At 49.9% G+C, this 23,374-nt stretch overlaps 1 protein-coding gene and 1 pseudogene across 5 annotated transcripts in view; one reads left to right on the top strand and one right to left on the bottom strand.

The window, feature by feature from the left end:
* The window catches only part of LOC149367588 (uncharacterized), a 1,242,925-nt gene that overhangs the window by 73,851 nt on the left and 1,145,700 nt on the right, over nucleotides 1-23,374 (bottom strand). For 4 of the 5 annotated variants that reach the window (XM_089556290.1, XM_089556305.1, XM_089556318.1 and 1 more), the window contains 2 exons: nucleotides 14,360-14,509; nucleotides 10,281-10,429 (listed from right to left, as the gene is read on the bottom strand). In XM_089556290.1, coding sequence (XP_089412416.1) covers nucleotides 10,281-10,429; nucleotides 14,360-14,509 — 299 coding nt within the window. Of the gene's footprint in view, nucleotides 1-10,280; nucleotides 10,430-14,359; nucleotides 14,510-17,058; nucleotides 17,163-23,374 lie in introns of those variants that run through there. The other variant, XM_089556300.1, reaches the window with a different exon arrangement.
* Nucleotides 2,010-3,210, top strand: LOC149367602 (uncharacterized; annotated as a pseudogene).

The raw sequence follows: 23,374 nt of genomic DNA, 5'->3' as shown, positions 1-23,374 counted from the left end.
TCGCCTTTGAAGCAGGTAAGCTGTCTTAAATGCCCTGAGCAATTTTTGGCCGGAATGTGATTTTGGTCAGTCTAGCTGTGCGCACGTGATGCGCGCTGTGTCGGTTTTCGGGCGCGCGCGCATAGGCAGCTCAGTAATTAGCGGGCCGCGCTTAAGGATGCCACATCGCGAACACAAGTCCTGTTTTTTACCGTTCCCTTCTCCGAGTTTTTTTTCAACGCAGTGGCGTTAAAGGTGCTGGCGTAGACTCAGTGGAAGATCCTGATTGGTCGAGAGGGCAGTCACGTGGAAAAGCAGTTTCGCCGAAAAGCAACAAGGTAGCCGAGAGCAATCACGCCGCTGTCTTTTTGGGCAGGGAGCCGGGCACGCTTCCTGCACACCGCTGAGGAACATTCGTTAAGTAGGACAAATGCAGTCCTTGTCGATTAACTCACACCGCACAGCAGGCCAGGAACACTTAGTTACTGAGGTTATTAATATGGAAGATGATGTATCACAGAGCACTTTAGACGCCTGCTAAAAGATGCGCCAGAGAACCCCAAGCGGCAGTAGGGGCCACTTCATTCTCATAAGGTGCTTGTAAGTTTCCCACAAATATTGTGCTGATCGCTTATGCTTCAATTAGAGAACCAGAAAGCAGCCGTAACCAATGAAGGGAAGCTCCTTTATTCGTACCCCGCCACGGTGTCTCAGTGGTTACGGCGCTCGGCTGCTGACCCGACAGACGCGGCTTCGATCCCGGCCGCAGCGGTTGAATTTCGGTGGAGGTGAAATTCTGGAGGCCCATGTGCTGTGCGATGTCAGTGCATGTTAACGAACCCCAGGTGGTCGACATGCCGCTCGCCTCGCCCGGTGCTTCGCGCGGTTAGCGAGGCTGAGGCGGCCGTGTCGGTGCCTGCGCTCCGCCAGCTGCGCATGAGCGTGACGTCACGACACGCCGCTCGCCTCGACCGGCGCTTCGCGTGGTTAGCGTGGCTGAGGCGGCCGTGTCGGTGCCTGCGCTCCGCCAGCTCCGCATGAGCGTGACGTCACGACACGCCGCTCGCCTCGACCGGCGCTTCGCGCGGTTAGCGTGGCTGAGGCGGCCGTGTCGGTGCCTGCGCTCCGCCAGCTCCGCATGAGCGTGACGTCACGACACGCCGCTCGCCTCGACCGGCGCTTCGCGTGGTTAGCGTGGCTGCGGCGGCCGTGTCGGTGCCTGCGCTCCACCAGCTGCGCATGAGCGTGACGTCACGACACGCCGCTCGCCTCGCCCGGCGCTTCGCGCGGTTAGCGTGGCTGCTGCGGCCGTGACGGCACCGGCGCTCCGCCAGCTGAGCATGCGCTGACGTCACCACACGCCGCTCGCCTCGTCCGGCGCTTCGCGCGGTTAGCGTGGCTGAGGCGGCCGTGTCGGTGCCTGCGCTCCGCCAGCTCCGCATGAGCGTGACGTCACGACACGCCGCTCGCCTCGACCGGCGCTTCGCGTGGTTAGCGTGGCTGAGGCGGCCGTGTCGGTGCCTGCGCTCCGCCAGCTCCGCATGAGCGTGACGTCACGACACGCCGCTCGCCTCGCCCGGCGCTTCGCGCGGTTAGCGTGGCTGCTGCGGCCGTGAAGGCACCGGCGCTCCGCCAGCTGAGCATGCGCGTGACGTCACCACACGCCGCTCGCCTCGCCCGGTGCTTCGCTCGATTAGCGTGGCTGCGGCGGCCGTGTCGGTGCCTGCGCTCCGCCAGCTGCGCATGAGCGTGACGTCACGACACGCCGCTCGCCTCGCCCGGCGCTTCGCGCGGTTAGCGTGGCTGCTGCGGCCGTGTCGGTGCCTGCGCTAAGTCAAAGTCAAAGTGTTTATTTGGACAACTCCATGGTACAGTTGCCTAGGGCGCAGGCTAAAAGGTAAATGGATGCCTTACAAAGAGTCCACGCCCTTCTTGCTCCCATTCGAGAGCACAAGACATTCAGCGCATAAAATAGACCGCTGCTGGTAGCCGCTGCTGCTGACTGCTCGGTCTGTAGTGACAAGTGAAAAATTGCTGACACATGTCTTGCATGCAACGAACAGCTTTCTGAGGATGAAGCGTTTCTGACATGCTCAGAGTGTTGTTATGTGTATCATCTTGGCACATGTTCTGGGGTAAGTGAAGCCACATACAAGAAAAAGGCAGAAACTGCAAAAAAAAGCATGGAAATGCCCAACATGCAAAACAGCTAAGGCTCGAAGCAACCATAGTGGCATGAAAACAAACGAGGAACGGGAAATGAATCTTGGAAGTGAAATTACAGATGTTCGTCTCGTGCTCACAGAAGTACTTGAGATTAAATCGAAAATCGACGCACTAGGAGAGATAAAGGCCACTGTGGATGGTATTGAGCAGTTTATGCAGGAAATGTCCACAAAACACAACGAAGTTTTGTCGAAAATGAAGCAACAGGATGCAGATATATCTGCCCTCGGAAAGCGAGTGGAAAAACTCGAGGTTCTGGTAGCAGGACAAGAAAACCAGGAATTAAGGCAACAAGTTAACGAACTAGAGCAGTACAGCAAACGCCAAAATTTTGAAATACTTGGGCTGCCCCATCATGAAAATGAAAACCTACTGGAAAAGCTTAATGTCTTGGCCATTGATCTCGAACTTCCGCTGCTTTCCGAGGCAGATGTTGAGGCTGTTCATCGATTGCCCTCACGGTCTATCAAGGAGAGCACTAACAACGCGAGTGCTAGTAGTGACAGTGAGGTCGGGGAGAGTTTTAAGAAGGTTACACCTGTTCTTGTACGCTTCGTATCCCGTTCAACCAGAGACGCATGGCTTGCAAAAAAGGGACAGCTAAAGGAAGCGAAATCTAAAATCTTCTTCAATGAAAACTTGACAGCACAAAACAAGGCGCTCTTTTAGAAAATGAAAAAAACGGCCAAAGAAAAAGAGTATGAGTTTGCCTGGTTGAAGAATGGAAAAATGTTTGTTCGTCGTGGCCCCCGCAGCCGAGTTATCAGGATTAGGACGACTAACGATCTGGATAAGATACGTTGAGTAACAGGCCGTATGCACACCACGGTAACTGATAGCAGCACCCTTGAAAATGACAGCCCCGTTCGCATATTCTTATCATGATGCTGATTCGTTTAAACATTCCAAGCGTCTACGAGAAAAAAATCAACTTTCCTTATTCCATCTCAATGCGCAAAGCCTTCGGAATAAACAGGATTCTGTAGAAACCCTCCTAAATGCACTAGACCATAAATTTGAATTTTTAGCTTTCACTGAAATTTGGTTTACCAATGATTATGATGTCATACAATTTCCAGGATACAAATGCGCATCAGTTTCACGGAATAATAAGAGAGGGGGAGGTGTGGCCATTTATGTAATGAACTACCTAAACTATGTCACCATTGAAGATTTCTGTGTCATAGATCAGCACTTTGAGTGTGTCATGTTAAAATGTGCTGGTACCATATTTGCCGTTATATACAGGCCGCCTTCTGGATCACAGGCAATGCTTTTAGTATTTCTTGAAAATATGTTAGAACAGTGCATGCAGTTTAAGTCGCCTGTAGTTATTTGTGGTGATTTCAATATCGATCTCTTATTGCCTGAATCTAATCAGCAAAGGATGCTTCATATTTTTTTTCTCGTTTGGTTGTGAAAATGTGATACATATGCCAACTAGAGTGACTGATATGTGCCGTACTTTACTAGATGTGTGCTTCACAAGCTACAAAAAGGATGATGTGCAAGCAGGTGTACTGATAGCTGATGTTAGTGACCATTTGCCGATTTTCATGTCATTTAAACCATACTCTACAACACAGAGTCATTCCAAAATAAGTGCACCGATTACATATAGAATCATTAATGAAGCAAAGACCACAATATTTAGAAACTTAGTAGCAGAAACAAGTTGGGCAGAGGTTTTTCAACTATCTGACCCCGTTACAGCATATGACGTCTTTATTAAAACAGTTACCGAGCTCTATAATCAAGCCTTTCCTACAGTGCAATTCAAAAAGTGTAAAAAAGCCAGAAAACCATGGATAAATGCTGAACTTCTGAAAAGAATTAGAAATCGTGACAGACTATTTGCCTCTTTTATCAGAACGAAAAATATAGACAGTTTGATTGAGTATAAACGAATTCGTAACAAGTTAAGCTCTGATATTAAAAAAGCCAGGACCAGTTATTACGAACATAAGTTTACTGATTTCTGCAACAACCCTAAACAGGTATGGAATACCGTAAACAAGCTAATGTCCAAAAATGAAAGAGACGGCATCTCTGAACTCGTTATAAATGGTGTGCCTTACACAGGGGCGTCGCTTGCTGACAAACTTAATGAGCATTTTCTCATATCAGGGGCTTCAAGTAAATTTCAGGCAAGTAACTGTGATTTTACATCGTATCTCACATCCAACATTGAAAGCTCAATGTTCTTGTTTCCAACTACAGAATTGGAAATCTGCACAGTAATCAAAAACTTAAAAAGTAGCAGTGCATGTGGTGCTGATGATACTAAAGTTCAACCTATAAAATCCGTTAGTCACATGATTAGTGAGCCACTTACGCATATATGCAACCTGCTTTTGAGTAGCGGAATATTTCCAGACAAACTAAAAATTGCAAAAGTCTCCGTCATACACAAGGGAGGCGATAGAAATGATATAAATAACTATAGGCCAATTTCGGTACTACCAGTCCTCTCGAAAGTAGTTGAACAGGTTATAAACATCAGACTACTAAACTTCTGCAAGCGAAACGATATCATCGCAGAACAGCAATATGGATTTCAGAAAGAGAAATCTACTGAAATGGCGCTAATAAAAATTAAGGATAAGATAATAGACAATTTTGAGCAGAAAATATATACAATAGGTGTTTTTCTTGACTTTAGGAAGGCATTCGATTCTATCAAGCACCCGATATTGTTATACAAGTTATATAAATATGGCATTAGAGGAACGGCTCTCACATTAATAAAGAATTACCTCTCAAATCGTCAACAGTACATGAACATTCCGAATGCAAAGTCCAACTTAGGTCTGATACATTATGGAGTTCCGCAAGGATCAATCCTTGGGCCGCTGTTATTTCTTCTTTATATAAATGATGTAATTAACGTGCCCTCTACACCAGAAATAGTACTGTACGCTGACGATACCAATGTATTCTTCTGCGGACAAGATCTGGAAGCCCTCCAAGTAGAAACCAATATATGGCTGCAAAACTTATCCACATGGCTCCGCACTAACGAACTGCAGTTAAACACTAAAAAAACTAAGTACATTATATTCCGCGCACGTAACAAGTGCATTAAACAAGAAATACTGATTCAATTTTGTGATGAATATATTGAACGTGCAATATCTCATAAATTTCTTGGCGTCATATTTCACGAACATCTCGACTGGTCCCCTCACATTGAAAAAGTTCGCACAGGTATCTCTAGGTCCATTGGTATCATGTATAAATTAAAGGACCTTTTGCCTATGTGGCTAAAGAAACAACTATACTACACACTGGTACATTCGCGTTTCCACTATTGTCTTCTTGTTTGGGGCACAGCACCTAAAACAAGCATAGAAAACATACTTATTACAAAAGAAATTTCTGCGACTAATGGATAATGCACCATACCTTAGCCACACTGCCCCATTGTTTAGGAAACACCAATTGCTTACACTGTGGAATGTTATAAACAAAAAGATAGCGTTAGCCACTTACCAACAAATGCATTCTGATCCTGCCGCCTTTTGTCATAAGTATCTCACGAAACCACACAGCTACAACACACGGCATATAAGTTATAATAAGGAAAAAATACGTACTAACTACGGCGCCCAGAAGCTTAGCTACAGAATTTCCAGTTTTTTAAACGATCACCATCCTGCTGTAAACATTATTCAAGAAAGCAAATTATTGAAAGCTTTCAAAAATTGCATCACCATGTATCTGTTGTCACTCCAGGCATAACCACTCTTTTTTTCTTTTTTTTTCTTTTTTTTTTATTCTGTTGTCTCTCATAGTATTTCTCCAACTGTAGATAAATGTTCAAGATGAAATTACTGCAGTTCACTGTTAACCAATCCTTTCTGTATTTCGATTTCGTTTTTGTGTCTATTTTATGCGCTGAATGTCTTGTGCTCTCGAATGGGAGCAAGAAGGGCGTGGACTCTTTGTCAGGCATCCTTTTGCCTTTTAGTCTGCGCCCTAGGCAACTGTACCATTGAGTTGTCTAAATAAACACTTTCACTTTCACTTTCAAACGAAAATGGAAATACAGAAAGGATTGGTTAACAGTGAACTGCAGTAATTTCATCTTGAACATTTATCTACAGTTGGAGAATTACTATGAGAGACAACAGAATAAAAAAAAACGAAAAGAGTGGTTATGCCTGGAGTGACAACAGATACATGGTGATGCAATTTTTGAAATCTTTCAATGATTTGCTTTCTTGAATAATGTTTACAGCAGAATGGTGATCGTTTAAAAAACTGGAAATTCTGTAGCTAAGTTTCTGGGCGCCGTAGATCGTACGTATTTTTTCCTTATTATAACTTATGTGCCGTATGTTGTAGCTGTGTGGTTTCGTGAGATACTTATGGCAAAAGGTGGCAGGATCAGAATGCATTTGTTGGTAAATGGCTAACGCTATCTTTTTGTTTATAACATTCCACAGTGTAAGCAATTGGCCAGCTGCGCATGAGCGTGACGTCACGACACGCCGCTCGCCTCGCCCGGTGCTTCGCTCGGTTATCGTGGCTGCGGCGGCCGTGTCGGTGCCTGCGCTCCACCAGCTGCGCAAGAGCGTGACGCCACGACACGCCGCTCGCCTCGCCCGGCGCTTCGCGCGGTTAGCGTGGCTGAGGCGGCCGTGTCGGTACCTGCGCTACGCCAGCTGCGCATGAGCGTGACGTCACGACACGCCACTCGCCCGGTGCTTCGCTCGGTTAGCGTGGCTAAGGCGGCCGTGTCAGTGCCTTCGCTACGCCAGCTGCGCATGAGCGTGACGTCACGACACGCCGCTCGCCTCGCTAGGTGCTTCGCTCGGTTAGCGTGGCTGAGGCGGCCGTGTCGGTGCCTGCGCTACGCCAGCTGCGCATGCGCGTGACGTCAGGACACACCGCTCGCCTCGTCCGGCGCTTCGCTCGGCTAGCGTGGCTGCTGCGGCCGTGACGGCACCGGCGCTCCGCCAGCTGAGCATGCGCGTGACGTCACCACACGCCGCTCGCCTCGTCCGGCGCTTCGCGCAGTTAGCGTGGCTGAGGCGGCCGTGTCGGTGCCTGCGCTCCGCCAGCTGCGCATGAGCGTGACGTCACGACACGCCGCTCGCCTCGACCGGCGCTTCGCGTGGTTAGCGTGGCTGAGGCGGCCGTGTCGGTGCCTGCGCTCCGCCAGCTGCGCATGCGTGTGACGTCACCACACGCCGCTCGCCTCGCCCGGCGCTTCGCGCGGTTAGCGTGGCTGAGGCGGCCGTGTCTGTGCCTGCGCTCCACCAGCTGCGCAAGAGCGTGACGTCACGACACGCCGCTCGCCTCGCCCGGCGCTTCGCGCGGTTAGCGTGGCTGAGGCGGCCGTGTGGGCACCGGCGCTACGCCAGCTGCGCATGCGTGTGACGTCACCACACGCCGCTCGCCTCGTCCGGCGCTTCGCGCGGTTAGCGTGGCTGAGGCGGCCGTGTCTGTGCCTGCGCTCCACCAGCTGCGCAAGAGCGTGACGTCACGACACGCCGCTCGCCTCGCCCGGCGCTTCGCGCGGTTAGCGTGGCTGAGGCTGCCGTGTCGGTGCCTGCGCTACGCCAGCTGCGCATGAGCGATGGCTGAGGCGGCCATGTCTGTGCCTGCGCTCCACCAGCTGCGCAAGAGCGTGACGTCACGACACGCCGCTCGCCTCGTCCGGCGCTTCGCGCGGTTAGCGTGGCTGAGGCGGCCGTGTGGGCACCGGCGCTACGCCAGCTGCGCATGCGTGTGACGTCACCACACGCCGTTCGCCTCGTCCGGCGCTTCGCGCGGTTAGCGTGGCTGAGGCGGCCGTGTCTGTGCCTGCGCTCCACCAGCTGCGCAAGAGCGTGACGTCACGACACGCCGCTCGCCTCGCCCGGCGCTTCGCGCGGTTAGCGTGGCTGAGGCTGCCGTGTCGGTGCCTGCGCTACGCCAGCTGCGCATGAGCGTGACGTCACGACACGCCGCTCGCCTCGCCCGGTGCTTCGCTCGGTTAGCGTGGCTGAGGCGCCCGTGTCTGTGCCTGCGCTCCGCCAGCTGCGCATGAGCGTGACGTCACGACACGCCGCTCGCCTCGCCCGGTGCTTCGCGCGGTTAGCGTGGCTGAGGCGGCCGTGTGGGCACCGGCGCTACGCCAGCTGCGCATGCGTGTGACGTCACCACACGCCGCTCGCCTCGGCCGGTGCTTCGTGCGCTTAGCGTGGCTGAGGCGGCCGTGTCGGTTCCTGCGCTCCGCCAGCTGCGCATGCGCGTGACGTCACGACACGCCGCTCGCCTCGTCCGGCGCTTCGCTCGGCCAGCGTGGCTGCTGCGGCCGCGGCGGCACCGGCGCTCGCTAGCTGCTCATGCGCAATAGAGCGGAGAGGCGAGTTTTTCTTTTGTGCAGAAAAGAAAAACTCTCCTGGTTACTTTTCCCACACTTTCACTCCCTTCAGAAATTCCTTGCCCGTTTCCGTGCTCCTGTCCTAGGGTGTTCATATATTTCCTTTATTTGAATAGCGATGCTTTCATATTTCAAAGTTATTCGCATCCACTGTTAACCTGCATCCTGCAAGCATTATAAACTTCTTGCTGCTTTTACGCTTCTGGTGCCGCTTTTCTGCAATTTTGGCGCTTTTTTCGCTACTGTTGACACTTCGGCGATACTTTGGTTACTTTTTGGTTACTTTTGTTATCTTTGTGGCTCTTTTTCGAGTTTAGGACCTAGCAACGCTGCAGGAGAGACAACACGCCAGACAGACGCTCTCCCGGGCCATCGCCTTGCTCTTTGTGCTAGCCCGTCGTGCTCTCGGCCCTTGTGCCGATTATATAAAGCCCTTGTACATACTGTACACAAGCGTTTCGTTGATTCACCGTCGCCTCGACCTTTTCTTCACTCAGCTCGGCGCAACAGCGGCAGCTGGCTGAGATGCACCACTCCCAACAGTGGAGACCGGCTCGGAAGCCCATTCGTAACACCACTTCATTTTGCAGCCGAAGCCATGCGGGACTCACTTCCGTCAGCTGAATCAAAGCATTTTGGTTAAACTTCTTTGCGAGCTTTTCGCTCAATCATCTGGTTTTGGGCTCGAGCCGGTTCTTCAAGAATCTTGCGATTTACAGAGACAATGCCGCAAGACCAAGGCGTCAAGCTGTGTAAGAAGGCGGGAAATAACTTTTGTTGTGCTTGCCACGCAATGTTGTAGGATTGGTCGCATGTTGTAGGCACGCTTTGCGCAATGTTGTAAGCACGCTTTGCTCAACTAATTCAGCTTAGACACGCTTTGCGCAATGTTGTAGGCACGCTTTGCTCAACTAATTCAGCTTGTCGCAGAGGATTCCAAGTGAGGTTTGGCTCTATGGGTCACCAAGATCATTGTTTGTCTTCTGCGCCATTTACCTGCATTAGGTGCGGCATATGTGATTTTTTTACGCTCGTTTTTTTTCTGTTGACGGTGCTTGGGCTGAGGGGATCTGCTGTTTTAGCGAACAAACCAAGGAGTATTGCTTCGAGAACGTTTCTCTGTTTACGGGGTGCCGTAGCCTTTCACGTAACAGCGAGATTGCTGAAGCGCGTAACAAGCATGGTGCGTAGCACGCGCATGATGTGGAAAGAGAGCGCTCTTCTTTCGCTAAAAAAAATGTATTTAGAAGCCAGAAGTCGTATTGTAGGTCTTCTCTCAACTGCTTGCGTTGCGGTGGAAAAGTCTTCCTGTAGCCCCATTTTGGGCGTTTTTTTTTGTTTATTTAGAACTTCCGCAGGGCACCGTCTTTTTACCCGGCCAGTACATCAGCTATGACCAATTTGAGGCGTCTGACAGCTCACAAGATATTTTCCCTAAGGCTTGTCTCTGTTTGGATGCTTTCCTTAAATGTGTCTTTCATCTCATTCTTTGCTACCGCATGCACCGTGTGCACTGTCAGGCCTACGACCAGAGGGCAGCGTGAGGAAAAAGGTCCGAATCGATTTTACACTGCCTTTGTTCCCTAAATCTTACCTTTCTGATTCCAAAGTTTAGCAGCACTGTTTGTTCTAGGCTCCGTAAACCACTCTGCTGCGCCATGAAACTGAGACCCATGTACAGTGTAAAAGCAGGGTGACATACCTGCGGCCCTGCCTCCTGGCGTCTCTCAATGAGCAGCGCCCCGTGGGCTCCCAGCGTAACCAGCACGAGCGGGATGTGTTGGGCGAGTCGGCTGCCCAGCAACGCCCCTTCCTGCACCGGGCCGGTGGCCATCTCGGCGGCAGCCGTTCCTGGGGCGGATAGGCAGCGTGGAATTGTTATTGCCCGACATGTCTGCTGCACCCACAGCCCATCAGAAGAAGCACATCACTCTTGCTGCAACCAATTGCAAATTATCCAAAACACATCTCAAGAAGACCAAACCACCACACGAGAAAAGATATTTGTTTCCATGTCAACCGAAAATGAAGTCATTTACACTAATCGTCTATTACTCCTTGAACGTCCACCGTTTCGATACTGGGATATGCAAAGCATTCGTGATTAACAAAGCGGCGTGCACCAGGGCGGTCGTATAGACCGGCAGCTACCGAGCAGTACGCTCTGTTGTTGAAAACGCCAAAAATAAAGCCATTGCGTCACCAGGGCCTTGTTTAACAGGTTTCTCGGCTTCATTTCTGACTTAGTCTGGGTCTTAATCGCCATCTTTTCTCAACTTAAAATGAACCGTCTGTTTGTTAGCCTTTTTCTACAACATTGAGGACTTTATAAGTAATGGAAAATAAATGCGTGCCCTTGTAACATACCAGTTTCACTGCATAGGAAGAACCTATGAGCACCTAGACACATAGCCATTGCTCGCGACACACAGTAAAGAAACGGGCGAGGCCTTCGTTTGCAGGAAATCACTCAGTGTGTACGTTGAATACATGTTGATCCTTTTTGAAAGGGCATGCCAACTCGCCCAAGCATCAGTCCTAACGCATCGCACAATGGGAGATGGTTGATGTGGTCGCACAGTCTGTGCCGCAATGATTTACGCTCTCGTCTCGCATGCGGAGGGGAGGGGTTCGTAGGGTTCCTCTCACCTGGTGGTCGGCTTATTTTGGGTGAAGTGTTTGTGCGAAGAAAACACTTCGTGCCATGGAGCCCTATGGCCAAAGCTGGTATTGCGTCATTATAATCTATCCATTCACTACGCCCAAGAGTGACGCGGCGGAACATCTAAATGACGAGGCTGCCATAGAAAGCGACAACGAGGCATCCGGCCGAAGAATAAACACTCGCTGAAGACGTGCTTCCGCACCCACTTGCGACGAAGGGCCAGGAAATTGGTTAATGACGGCAGCAAAGTTACTGCTTTGGCTGACACGGGCGCAGACTGGTCGGTTTGAACAGAGCATCCGCCACGCAGCTGAAGAAAGGCTGTGGTGGCAATTGGCACAGCTCTTCCTTTGGACGGTGGACGCCTCAGTGGTGAATGCGGCTGCAGCTTACGGCGGCTCTCATCGTATGCTTTCTGCGGGCATCTGCGCATCTTCAGCATAGCATCTTCAGCATAGCCAGTTACCGTCTCTCTCGGATGCTGTATGCGAGATACCCCTAAGGCCTCTCGCCTCGCTCTTTCCGTACGATGCTCATAAATGTCGTCAAAAGCTACCTCTCGATTGCGGCCTTCATCGCCAAAGTTCCGTCGTTCCCGTACTAGGTACAAGGGCGCTTCGTTGCAGTGCCAAAAAGCATGCCTCAATTTCGGCAGATTATCCCAACTGTTTACTCGATCATGCTGGTGAGTCCATTTTTAGAAGCTTAACCAGGAATGTCGCCGAAAGCTAGGGGCTCAGGTGGCGTGCGAAGAGCGATCGAGGACGGTGTTGCAGTCGCAGTAGTTGAAGCTTCCTTCTGCATGGCAGACCTTGAAGTCGATGGCTGGTGACAGAAGCCGGCAGTATCCGTAGTCTGGAGGTGCACGAGGCGAACACGAAAGCCTTCTCCGCTGAAAATGCTATGCTATGAAAGTGCTCTTCGAGCTCGAAAAGCCTATTTTTAAAATTTCTGTACAGTCTTAGGGGAAACAAAGTTGTAAAGCGCGCTAACGAGGGGGCGCTGGCCGAGCCGTGCGGGTGGCCGCCGGTCCAACAGGAACCGAGGTACCGCAGTCAACATTCTCGTTACCAGCCCCGACTCTGTCAGGTGATCAGAGCAAAGCATGTAGAAATTATACCCAGTAAGGCTGTTGAATTCCCGTGTTCTAAGCCTTGTTTCCTGGAGCGAAGCCCGATTTCAGCTCACTCATGTTTCAAAGAACTGGCTGCACCGCAAAAAAAATGCTTCTACGAAATTCGAAACCTCGAAATCTTTTCGCAGTAAACCAGTTGTGAGAGCAGCGTTCGACCGTGTTTTCTGCGTGTTCCTTCTCTTTGTGTTTGTGCTTCTTCGCTGCAATATGGATCAAGGATATTAGGAAGGAAGCACACCTTCTGTCACTTCTTAAAAATAAATTGCCTTCCCGCTGATTTTCGCATATCTTGTGATTTCACGGCATTGCTGCATGTATGTACTGCTGGGCATCCTTTCCATTAAAGTTGTTGCAAGTTAGCGCTGTGTGTGTCGACTCGCTCACTGGTCCCTTGTCTTGTTGCGCCACTGGCCAGAAGTACGAACCAACAAGTTTCAACGTTAATTTTTTGTACGCACGCGGGCCGTTGTCTGCTGACGCTCCTCATGCAGGGAATAGCGTGCCCGATATCTAAAAGCGAGGCGCACCTCCATGAGCATCAATATTCAAGGGGCACAACATGAGCACTAAACTTCCAGGTTCAGTGGAAGTTTAGCGCTCGTGTTGTGTCCCTTGAATATAGTGCGCTATGGATCCTCATGTTGACTACCCACTAGCCCGAACCCTGACCCTTCTAAGCGCATCTTCATGGAACAGTCCGAGGCGCACTAGCGCAGGTGGGTGGTGGTAGAAACATTTATTGCCGATGATGTAAATCGTGGGGCGCTTGCGCGCCCAGCGCCGCGCCGCGACAAGCGTCGGAAAACATACGCAACTCGATGGCCTGTCGCCTCCTGTCGCTGGTACTCGCGCTCAGCTCGCCAAGGGCCGTACCGGATGCCGCTGCGTTCTCTGATAGGTGTACAGCGACCGCAAACGCGAGCCACTTCCAGGGCCGCCGCCGCGGTGGCTCAGCGGTTATGGTGCTCGGCTGCTGACCCGAAAGACGCGGGTTCGATCCCGGCCGCGGCGGCTGGAATTTCTTTGGAGGAGAAATTCTAGAGGCCCGTGTACTGCGCGATGTCAGTGCACGTTAAAGAACCCCAGGTGGTCGAAATTTCCGGAGCCCTCCACTACGGCGTCTCTCATAGCCTTAGTCGCTTTGGGACGTTAAACCCCATAAAACCAAACCAAACCACTTCCAGGGCCGGCGCGACAGCGCCAGGTGCGTCTCCATGAGCCCATCCGAGGCGCACGAGCGGTGCGCCTACGCGTACCAGCGTACGCCGGAGCCGGTCTGCGCATGCGCGAGGCGCAGGCGCGAGCTGACGCTGCCGCGTGGCAAATGTCTGTCCATGTCAGATATGCTCGCTGGTTTGCGGTAGGTGTAACCAATCGGAGAGCGCAGTTCTCCCGCCATCCGGTACGGCCCTTGGAGCCGTTTTATTCGCTGAGCTGAGCTACTCTGTAGCTGAGCTGAGCGTGAGTACCAGCGACAGGTATGTTTGTAGGTATGTTAGATATCAGGCATTGCAGCTGAACATTGAGTTAAATATGTTTTCCGACGCTTGACGCGGCGCGGCGCTGGGCGCGTAGGCGGTGCGCTCGTGCACCTCGGACGTGGCCATGGAGATTAGCGGCGTTCGCTTGCACCCGCTCAGCTCCCCGGTTACAGTGAACTAGAATAGGGTTCTAGTTCACTGTACCCCGGTAAAAAAAATGGCAAATTGATTTTTGAGGAAAGGAAATGGCGCAGTATCTGTCTCACATTTCTCGGTGGAAACCTGAACCGCGCCGTAAGGGAAGGGAGGAAGGTGGGAGTGAAAGAAGAAAGAGACAAAGAGGTGTCGTATTGGAGGTCTTCGGAATCATTTCCACCACCTGGGGATCTTTAACGTGCACTGACAACGCACAGCACACTGGCGCATCTTGCGTTTCGCCTCCATCGAAACGCGCCACCGCTGTTTTCAAACTGACTAGTACAAGAAAAACGACAGCTCACCTGTGGGCTCACTTGTCCCCAGTGCCATCTGCAGGGCGGCATGCATAGCTCGCAGCTCGGCTAGGTTTGGCGAGACAGCTGATAGGTGGCGCCACGCATCAGTACGGAATGGCTTCACCGCCTTGCGCACGTCTGTCGGCTCGAAAAACGCTGGAAGGGCAAAAGAAACACGCTTGTTGAGCGAAGGAGGACAGCTGAACTGACAACAGAACTATCTCCGTGGAATTGCTTCTCACACTTAATTTTCGCGTCAGTGTTTCGACTCCCAGGGATGCTGTGAACGGTTTTTAGCATGTAAAGAAAGCCGGGTGCTAGCGACGACCGAACTGCCCACAACGACAGGCGACACACAGAATCGTCAGCGGACTATTTGAAGCATTGCCATATTAACAGAATTAAACTCTCATCAGCTGCTGGAGGGGACAAAATCAACTCTAAAATACAGAAAAACATCAAACACATTTCAGCCATATATATTTCATTATTGTATTTGCAATCGCTTTCAACAGGAATGCTACCGGATGACTGGAAGGTGGGGAGGGTCATTCCGGTCCACAAATCAGGTGTAAAGCACTCTCCACTAAATTATCGCCCCATCTCCTTAACCCGTGTCCCTTGCAAAATCATAGAACATGTCATCTATTCCCCTGTCATAAACTTCCCAGATTCGAACAACTTTTTTCATCCGGCCCAGCACGGGTTTCTTAGGAGACTCTCCTGCGAGACCCAATTGACAATCTTCACTTTCGACCTGCATGCTAACCTCAACCGTAACCTGCAGATCGATGCATTATATTTAGATTTCGCGAAGGCTTTTGACTCAAGCTACCACACCAACACCTATATATTACTGAAACTAGTCTTTTCAAATTTGCACCCTAATATTCTAGACTGGATTAAAGAATTCCTAGCTAACCGTGCTCAGTTTGTTTCTATTAACAATCACAACTCAAGCACTCTCCCTATAACATCCCGCGTTCCGCAGGGATCGGTGCTCGGCCCGCTTTTATTCCTAATGTATATTAACGATCTGGCGCCACAGGTATCGGGTAAAATTCGCATATTCGCCGATCACTGCGTAATTTATCGTACGTACCGTAACTAACATTTGTGATCAAGTGGCTCTTCAAAATGACCTCAACCGCGTCCGTGAATGGTGTGACCTCTGGCTATAGTGACACTAAATGCTAAAAAATTAAAACTCATCTCATTTCAGCGTCAACGCAACCCCTTTGTTTTTTCCTATACAGTTGTCAACTCATCAATAGAAAGCGTCCAATCATTCAAGTACCTCGGTGTAACACTCTAGCGATATTTCTTGGCGAACACACATTACTACAATCATATCATCTCCAAACAGATTTCTAGGATTCCTAAAACGTCATCTTGGTCATGCACCGCAGCACGTGTAACTTTTAGCATACAAAACCCTTATTCGACCTAAACTCGAGTACGCCAGTCCCATCTGGAATCCACACCAAATGTACCTAACAAATATAAATGCACTCGAATCAGTTCAAAACCGCGCCATTCGCTTCGCTCATTCTGCATATTCATATACGATCAGCGTTTCATCTCTAAAGAATAATTCCGGTCTCGAAAGCCTTGAAGCTCGCCGTCGCGTCGCATGCATGTGTTTGCTCCACAAGTTTTTCCATAGCGCTCTGAATCAAACACCTTACGTTTCTCATCCGACCCGCATATCTCGCCGCACTGCACACCCGTTTCAGATCATCCGGCCTCTATCGCACACTGCAAATTTCTCAGGTTCCTTTTTTCCCCGCACCATTGCTGACTGGAGTGCCCTCCCTGCCGATGTGGCCGCCATCACGTGCCCATCTTCATTCGTATCTGCTGTAACCACTTGTATCACACTGCAATGACATGTATTTATTATTGTTGAATATATTAACCTACCCCTTATGTAATACCCCCTGAAGGGTAATAGCCCCTTAAGGTGAATAAAGTGAAGAAGCAAAGTGAAGTGAAGACTCTCTCTTTCCAGCTTTCATTTCTGCTTGTGATTTCGAGGGAATATGTATAATAACTTGGCAGCGGAGAACAGACACAGCACCGCATGATTGTACCACGCGGCGTCCACTCTGTACTTGTGCTAACAAAAACCATATGCATGTAGGTCGCTTCTGTAGCAGGCGCTAGGGGCCAATTCATCTCTGGAGAACTGGGGCCTGCCTTGATCAACTGAAGTGGCACTCCCACAGCTGCACAAAGAATTGAGATACAGCAGCACCACTTTTCTTATTCGATAAATACAAGCCATGCCGTGGCTGGATCCATCGCATAGAAGCCGCCGCCAAAGCAAAGCTGCGGGAAACGTCTCGCCCCCGAGAACGCCGTTATGGGCACTATTTTCAGCTACGTGGCGTTCTCCCTCACGCACCCCATTGGGTGTCTGCGCAGTCTTTAATGGTCCTTGAAAAGCGCCGTAGAAAGTGCCGATCAAATCCGTGCATATGCAGAGTAAATACTGGGCAGTGTGCGTGCCGCGTACAAATTTAAAAGTAATTTTCAAAAATTACCGCTCTCGTGCCTCGCGTTTGTCTGCGGTGCTTCGCTTCCGCGCGAAACCTCTCACAACCCGCCATCGGGACCTCAGATGCTGGCTTAGCAAAAAGACAGCGAAAACAGTGGCGAGGAACGCTGGCTGCTCGGCAGGCAGGAGCTGTCTCCGCACTCTCCTCGATTGTCTAGGCGTAGCGGGATAGCAAGCCGTGCTGGTTGGTTGACGCTTTCGTGGGAGGAGTCCAATGCGGGTCTGTAATCTTTAGCGCCTCGGTCCGGCCTACGAGTTGAGAGAGAAAAGGCGGAGGTCATTTTTAATCACCCATATTTTTTCCCCGAGGATGATAGGCGATGCAATGTATAGAAGTATTACGGGTTGTTTCTTTTTTTTACCCACGGTGGATACCGTTTCAGTGCCCGTTTAATGAAGCACGCTACTTCCAAGGCAGCTGCATGCATCTGCCAGCCTCGGTGTTTTCTCGGTGTTGTGCAAGCTGCAAGTGGAAAACTGACCTATCAGGCACGGTGAGAAATCACGAGGAAACTCTCCACATTCTGACATGCTGCTGCAAAAGAGAACATCAAGAAGCAGTTGATATCCTTTCAACTTTTCTCTCGCTTCCGTGCTCTCTGAGGTAAATGGCGCTTAAAGTCCGGGGGTTCTCGAGAGGTTCAGGCCTCTTAGCAATATTGACATGAGAGAGAGAGAAAAGGACGGAAAGGCAGGGAGGTCAACCAGGCGATGACCAGTTGGCTACACTACGCTTGGGGAGGGGAACAAAGGGGAAAAAAGGTAAAAGAGCCGCAATGAAATGAGTTTTCTAAGTGTCCAGCGACCACTATGTCACGGGGACAGAGGGCGTGCACTGAAAACTTAAAGATTATAGACGGGAATACAACCCCGAGTCCCTTAAGAATCTCAGGAGCGCTTTCACCGCTTTCCTTTGAGAGGAAGGTTGTGTCCAAGGCCCCAGAACGTTGGACTCTGTTAAAGGACGCGAGTCCAAGCGGTACAGAGTAGCAACTAGGAAACCGCGCTCTCGCTCAAAACGAGGGGCAGTCACAGAGGTGTCCGATCGCTTCATCACAACTGCACTGGTCACACGCTGGAGAGTCTGCCATTGCGATGAGATGGGAATAAGCGTTTGTGAACGCCACTCCCAGCCACAGGCGACACAACAGCGTAGTATCACCGCGGGGGAGGCCGAATGGTATATGATGTTGAAGCAAGAGGTTGAAGTGGTGCGAGCGGGGTGTCCAACCTCCAGGGGCAGACCACGACGTTACAGTCAGGTTTCGGGCGAGCAGTTGAAGGTGCCTTGCTGCGTCAGCTCTTGTCAGTGGTATGCGGACAGTGTTGGTTGTATCATGAACCGATCGAGCAGCATCGTCAGCTAAGGCGTTACTAACAATGCCGCTATGGCCTGGTACCCATTGGAAGATGATTTCATGATCTTGTTCGATTGCCTGGTGGTGCAGATATCGTATCTCCATGGGACCTCCATGGGACATGGGTCCTCTTCATCACTGTCAACCTGACTGCGCCCACTGCAGCACAAAGACCATATCTTTCCGGTTAACCCTCTCCTGCACCAGCTGCCGCCAATGTCTTTATTAATGCATTATAAGGCTCATAAGGAGGAACTCCGGCGTTGTCGTCTACGCCAGACGGGCCGAAAACCCACGCTACCTCATGACGTCAGTGGGCACTGCCTACATCAGGAAAGCAAGAAAGATAAAATTTATTCAATAAAATTTCGCCCGAAGTGAATTTCTCGAAATTGCAGCGCCGCAGTAACAAGGACGAGACCAGAAGGACGCAAACACAAGCGCTGACTAACAACTGTGTTTTATTGCTCTGAGCCAGCCTATATAAGAACTAGATACAAAACAACAAAACAGAAACCAACACATCACCTCACGCATTCGTGGCATGATTATCGGAATAGTCTCCCGTTCCTCCAATCTTTCGTCCTATCATTGGCGTTCAAATGACATTTCTTTTTCACTAAGGCGCACAGAAGGGTTGCTTACACACTTATCTGCGCATTTTGATATCGCCAGAGCTTCTGCTATCAACCTTGTGGGGGTGTCCCGACACTTGCGAAGAATAACTGTTCTTTCAAGGGCAGGGGTGCAGCCCTCGCACTGGCTACAGTGTAAGGCGAGTTCCCCTGAGTTTGGGTCCCTTAGATTCCTTTTGAGCTCTTGTAGACTTGTGTTCAGACATCTCCCTGTTTGGCCTATATAGATAGATGTTGCCGCACGAAAGGGGAATCATCTTTTTCGCAATCGACGAGACGCGGACGGTGCCTCGTCACGCAGTCGGGCTCACGTTCTGTGTCAGAATTTACTCCTTTGCACAACTGATACAGTTTATGGTAAAACAGCGCGGAAAAAACACGAGGACGGAACAAACACGACAACACGAGCGCTGACTTTCAACTGACGATTTATTACGCACATGTGTACATATATAGCATTCCCGCCAAACACTAAACAGAACAAAAAAACACTGCATCATCACTGAAAATATTAAATCTACATATCTACAAATGCATGCTCCAAAAAGGTGATTTCGCGGTTAGCCAGTGATAATGAGGGCTTACTAATGCATGCTGTACCCCCTTTGTCAATGTGATATGCCTCTACTATTTATCTTACTATCTGATCCTTATGTTTGAAGATGACGGATGTCTGATGAAGCAATGGGGCGCACGTGTGCTCAGGTTGCCTGCAGTGAAGCGCCAAATTCGAACCGGCTGCCTTGTCCAAAGAATTATGGTGCTCCCTCAGGCGTTCGTTTAGACATCTCCCAGTCTGGCCAACATACCACCCACCGCAAGAAAGGGGAATCTTATAAACAACCTTATAAACAAGGGGAATCTTGTTTATAAGATTCCCCTTTCTTGCGGTGAGTGGTATGTTGGCCAGACTGGGAGATGTCTAAACGAACGCCTGAGGGAGCACCATAATTCTTTGGACAAGGCAGCCGGTTCGAATTTGGCGCTTCACTGCAGGCAACCTGAGCACACGTGCGCCCCATTGCTTCATCAGACATCCGTCATCTTCAAACATAAGGATCAGATAGTAAGAGAAATAGTAGAGGCATATCACATTGACAAATAGGGTACAGCATGCATTAGTAAGCCCTTATTATCACTGGCTAACCGCGAAATCACCTTTTTGGAGCATGCATTTGTAGATATGTAGATTTAATATTTTCAGTGATGATGCAGTGTTTTTTGTTCTGTTTAGTGTTTGGCGGGAATGCTATATATGTACACATGTGCGTAATAAATCGTCAGTTGAAAGTCAGCGCTCGTGTAGTCGTGTTTGTTCCGTCCTCGTGTTTTTTCCGCGCTGTTTTACCATGGATAGTAATAACCAACTTGCCCACCTTTCTGTACTTCTAAATGATACAGTTTCTTCGGGGCCGAGAAGAAAATATAAACCCCCGCTCTGTTTCCTGTCCTTTTCAGTTTGTGTGATACCGCATGTAGGTATGGTTTCACAGCTGCCTTTGTTCGACGTTCATTTGTGGTGGGCCTATTTCGCGATTGTTTCAGTATGCCCTCTGCAACAGCAATTAGGAGACGCGCTGGATATGCGGCTTGCTCCAGACGACGCACTTGTCTTTGCAAGGCTTCTTCTTTACGGTGCCCACATCTCTTCTCAAGAGCGCTCACAAAGCACGACTTCACAATGGCCCTCTTCACAAGCTTTGAGTGCGCTGAGGCATACGGGAGGACTGGTTTGTTACCCCTCGGCTCCCAGGCCCAGCAAACGTGTTCAGAGCCAAAGTACAGTCCTAAATCTAAGAACCTAATGTGGCCGTTGGCTGGGCGCTCATGAGTCACCGCCAACGGTAGAAGACACTCTGAAAACTCTGTCAAAACTTCGGGCACTTGCGTATTCGCACAACCGTTTTCGTCGTTCAAGATCACGAGAAAATCATCTACCAACCTAAACACTTCGTCTGTTCCAAACTCAGCGCATCGGTCCCGTATCTTGCGGTCCCGGACAGCAAGGCATAATAATAATAATGTTTATGTGATCACCACGTTGTACATGATGATGCTGGTTTGGTTTGGTTTAGGGGGTTTAACGTCCCAAAGCGACTAAGGCTATAAGAGACGCCGTAGTGGAGGGCTCCGGAAATTTCGACCACCTGGGGTTCTTTAACGTGCACTGACATCGCGCAGTACACGGGCCTCTAGAATTTCTCCTCCAAAGAAATTCTAGCCGCCGCGGCCGGGATCGAACCCGCGTCTTTTGGGTCAGCAGCCGATCACCATAACCGCTGAGCCACCGCGGCGGCACATGATGATGCAGGGGACCGAAGTAAAAGCTGTCTTTCAACAGCTTGACAGAGCAACGGCCCCCCTTTTTAGTAGCATACAAAGTGGCGCAAAAACAAAATATACAAGGTAAAGGGAAAACTACGTGCGATGAGCACACCGCACTAAAAGACAGTACAGAAACATGTTACAAAACAGATGCACCTGGCACATATATTTAAAGCCGTACAAAACCATAAACACATGGCAAAAAGAAATAAGGAATTCTAATATTTAACACAACGCAATTACATGGTAAAGACACTTTAATAGAAAACATATGAATACGAGCCAGGAACACCAACAGTTCCAAGGCGGCTGTTTTCATCACTTAGCACGGGCGCGACATATATATCGCTTAGCACGGGCGCGACACAAGAACCAATGCAAATTCCGTTTCTTTGAGAGACAATGTGGTCTTCGAACTGTGCAAAGGTGGAATTCAGGTAAGTGTCCAGCAGCTCCAAGAAGCTACAGACGGCCACGCCTGAAACATTTTGAAATCTAACGGCACCATGGGCCTCGATACAATCTCTGACATCGCTTAACAGGTCGTCATGCGGGAGGGAATAATACAAGTCTTTCATGTCCACAGATATGGCAGTAAAACTACCTTCACGCCTATCTTTTAAGTACTCAATCACCTGCTCGGAGCCTTTCACCTGAAAAAGGTCGTCAATATCGAGCACATTTAGATGAGTCTGGAGAAACTTTCCTAGATTTTTCTGCCATGCCCCGTTCTCCGAAACAATAACACGGAGTGGGCAGTCAGGTTTGTGCGTTTTTTCGCTAAAAATATATCTAAGCAGAGCTTATTGTCACCATTGATACTCCGAGCAAGCTCCGAGCAAGCATTGATGCTCCGAGCAAGCAAAGTTTAAACCTGGACAAGCTAGCTCGGAGTATCAATCTCTACTCGAGTTAGCTCGGTTCGATTTGATACTAAAGTGTTATATGACCACCATATTTGATTAGGGGCAAGCTTATTAGCGAACTCTTTTGCGTAATATTCCTGTTTTGCAGTTTTTAGATCAGTGTTGTGCTTATTCTTTACAGCTTTATACAAGTTTAGTATATTCATGTCCTTGTGCTTCAAAAAAATCAGCAAAGAGATTGTGTTCTTGCCTTATTCTTTTGTACAGCTCTTTCCTAACCCACGGTTTCTTAGACTTTTTCCATCTACTGCGGCGGACTAGAGGAAAGGCGCCATAATAGGCATCTTGAAATTTTTTTTTCAAAGCAGCACTTAAGCGCGAACTAGAACTTGCCCGCGTTAAACAGAATGAGTTGGAACGCCAAATTGCGGAACTCACAAATAAAGTTCAAGACCTACAATCCAACTGCCACCCGCTGTCGAACGCTACACAAATGCACTCCTCGCTGCAGATGAGCGATGAGGAACGCTCAAACTTCAAAGCGGAAATACAACAGATGATGCAACAAATGATGCAACAGACATATGGCAATGGAACTGCAGAGGCTATCGCATGAAACAAGGCCTCATCGAACAATTCATTCAGACGCAGCTAACACCGCCTGACGTTATCGCACTTCAAGAAACGGGCGCGACACCCACTCTCACGGGATACACATGCTACGACAGCCACATGAAGGGAAATCACAAAATGAACAAGGGAGGGGAAAACGTCAGGTTGCTTGAGCCAACGTTTCGACAAGAGGACTTGTCTTCGTCTGGGCAAAGCGTTCATCATTGGCAGGGATTAAATAGGGCCTTCGCTCCGAGGAGGAAGGCCCCGGGTGGGGGAAGGAACGTGGTGTGAGAGGGGATGCGTGTCAGGAAGGCTAGGGAGGTGAATCTTGATTCGTTAAGCTGCTATAGTGGAAAAACTTATATCCGGGGGGTGTGTAATGAACAAAGGCTTTGAAGGGGCTGCGACGGGGGGGAGGCGCTGGGTGGACCTGTAAAACTAAGATAAGAGGATCAGTCTGCGTGGCACAGGGAAATGAGAACAAGGCAAACAAATAGGCTGGCACTGGAAGGAGAAAGAAAGGGAGGGCACCAAAAGGCGGGAAAGGGGGTACCAAAAGGCCACCATTAAAGGCAAAACGCTAGCCGAGGTTGCAGATAACTTCAACTGCAACCTACTCACGGACCCAGCAACCCCTACCAGGGTTGGAAATAGCGTCAGCA

Source organism: Amblyomma mixtum, chromosome 1 (assembly GCF_055824585.1).
Source record: "Amblyomma mixtum isolate Tamu chromosome 1, ASM5582458v1, whole genome shotgun sequence".
Classification (NCBI taxonomy): domain Eukaryota; kingdom Metazoa; phylum Arthropoda; class Arachnida; order Ixodida; family Ixodidae; genus Amblyomma; species Amblyomma mixtum.
Note: the sequence above shows the minus strand (reverse complement) of the source record. Positions and strands in the feature narration are given on the sequence as shown.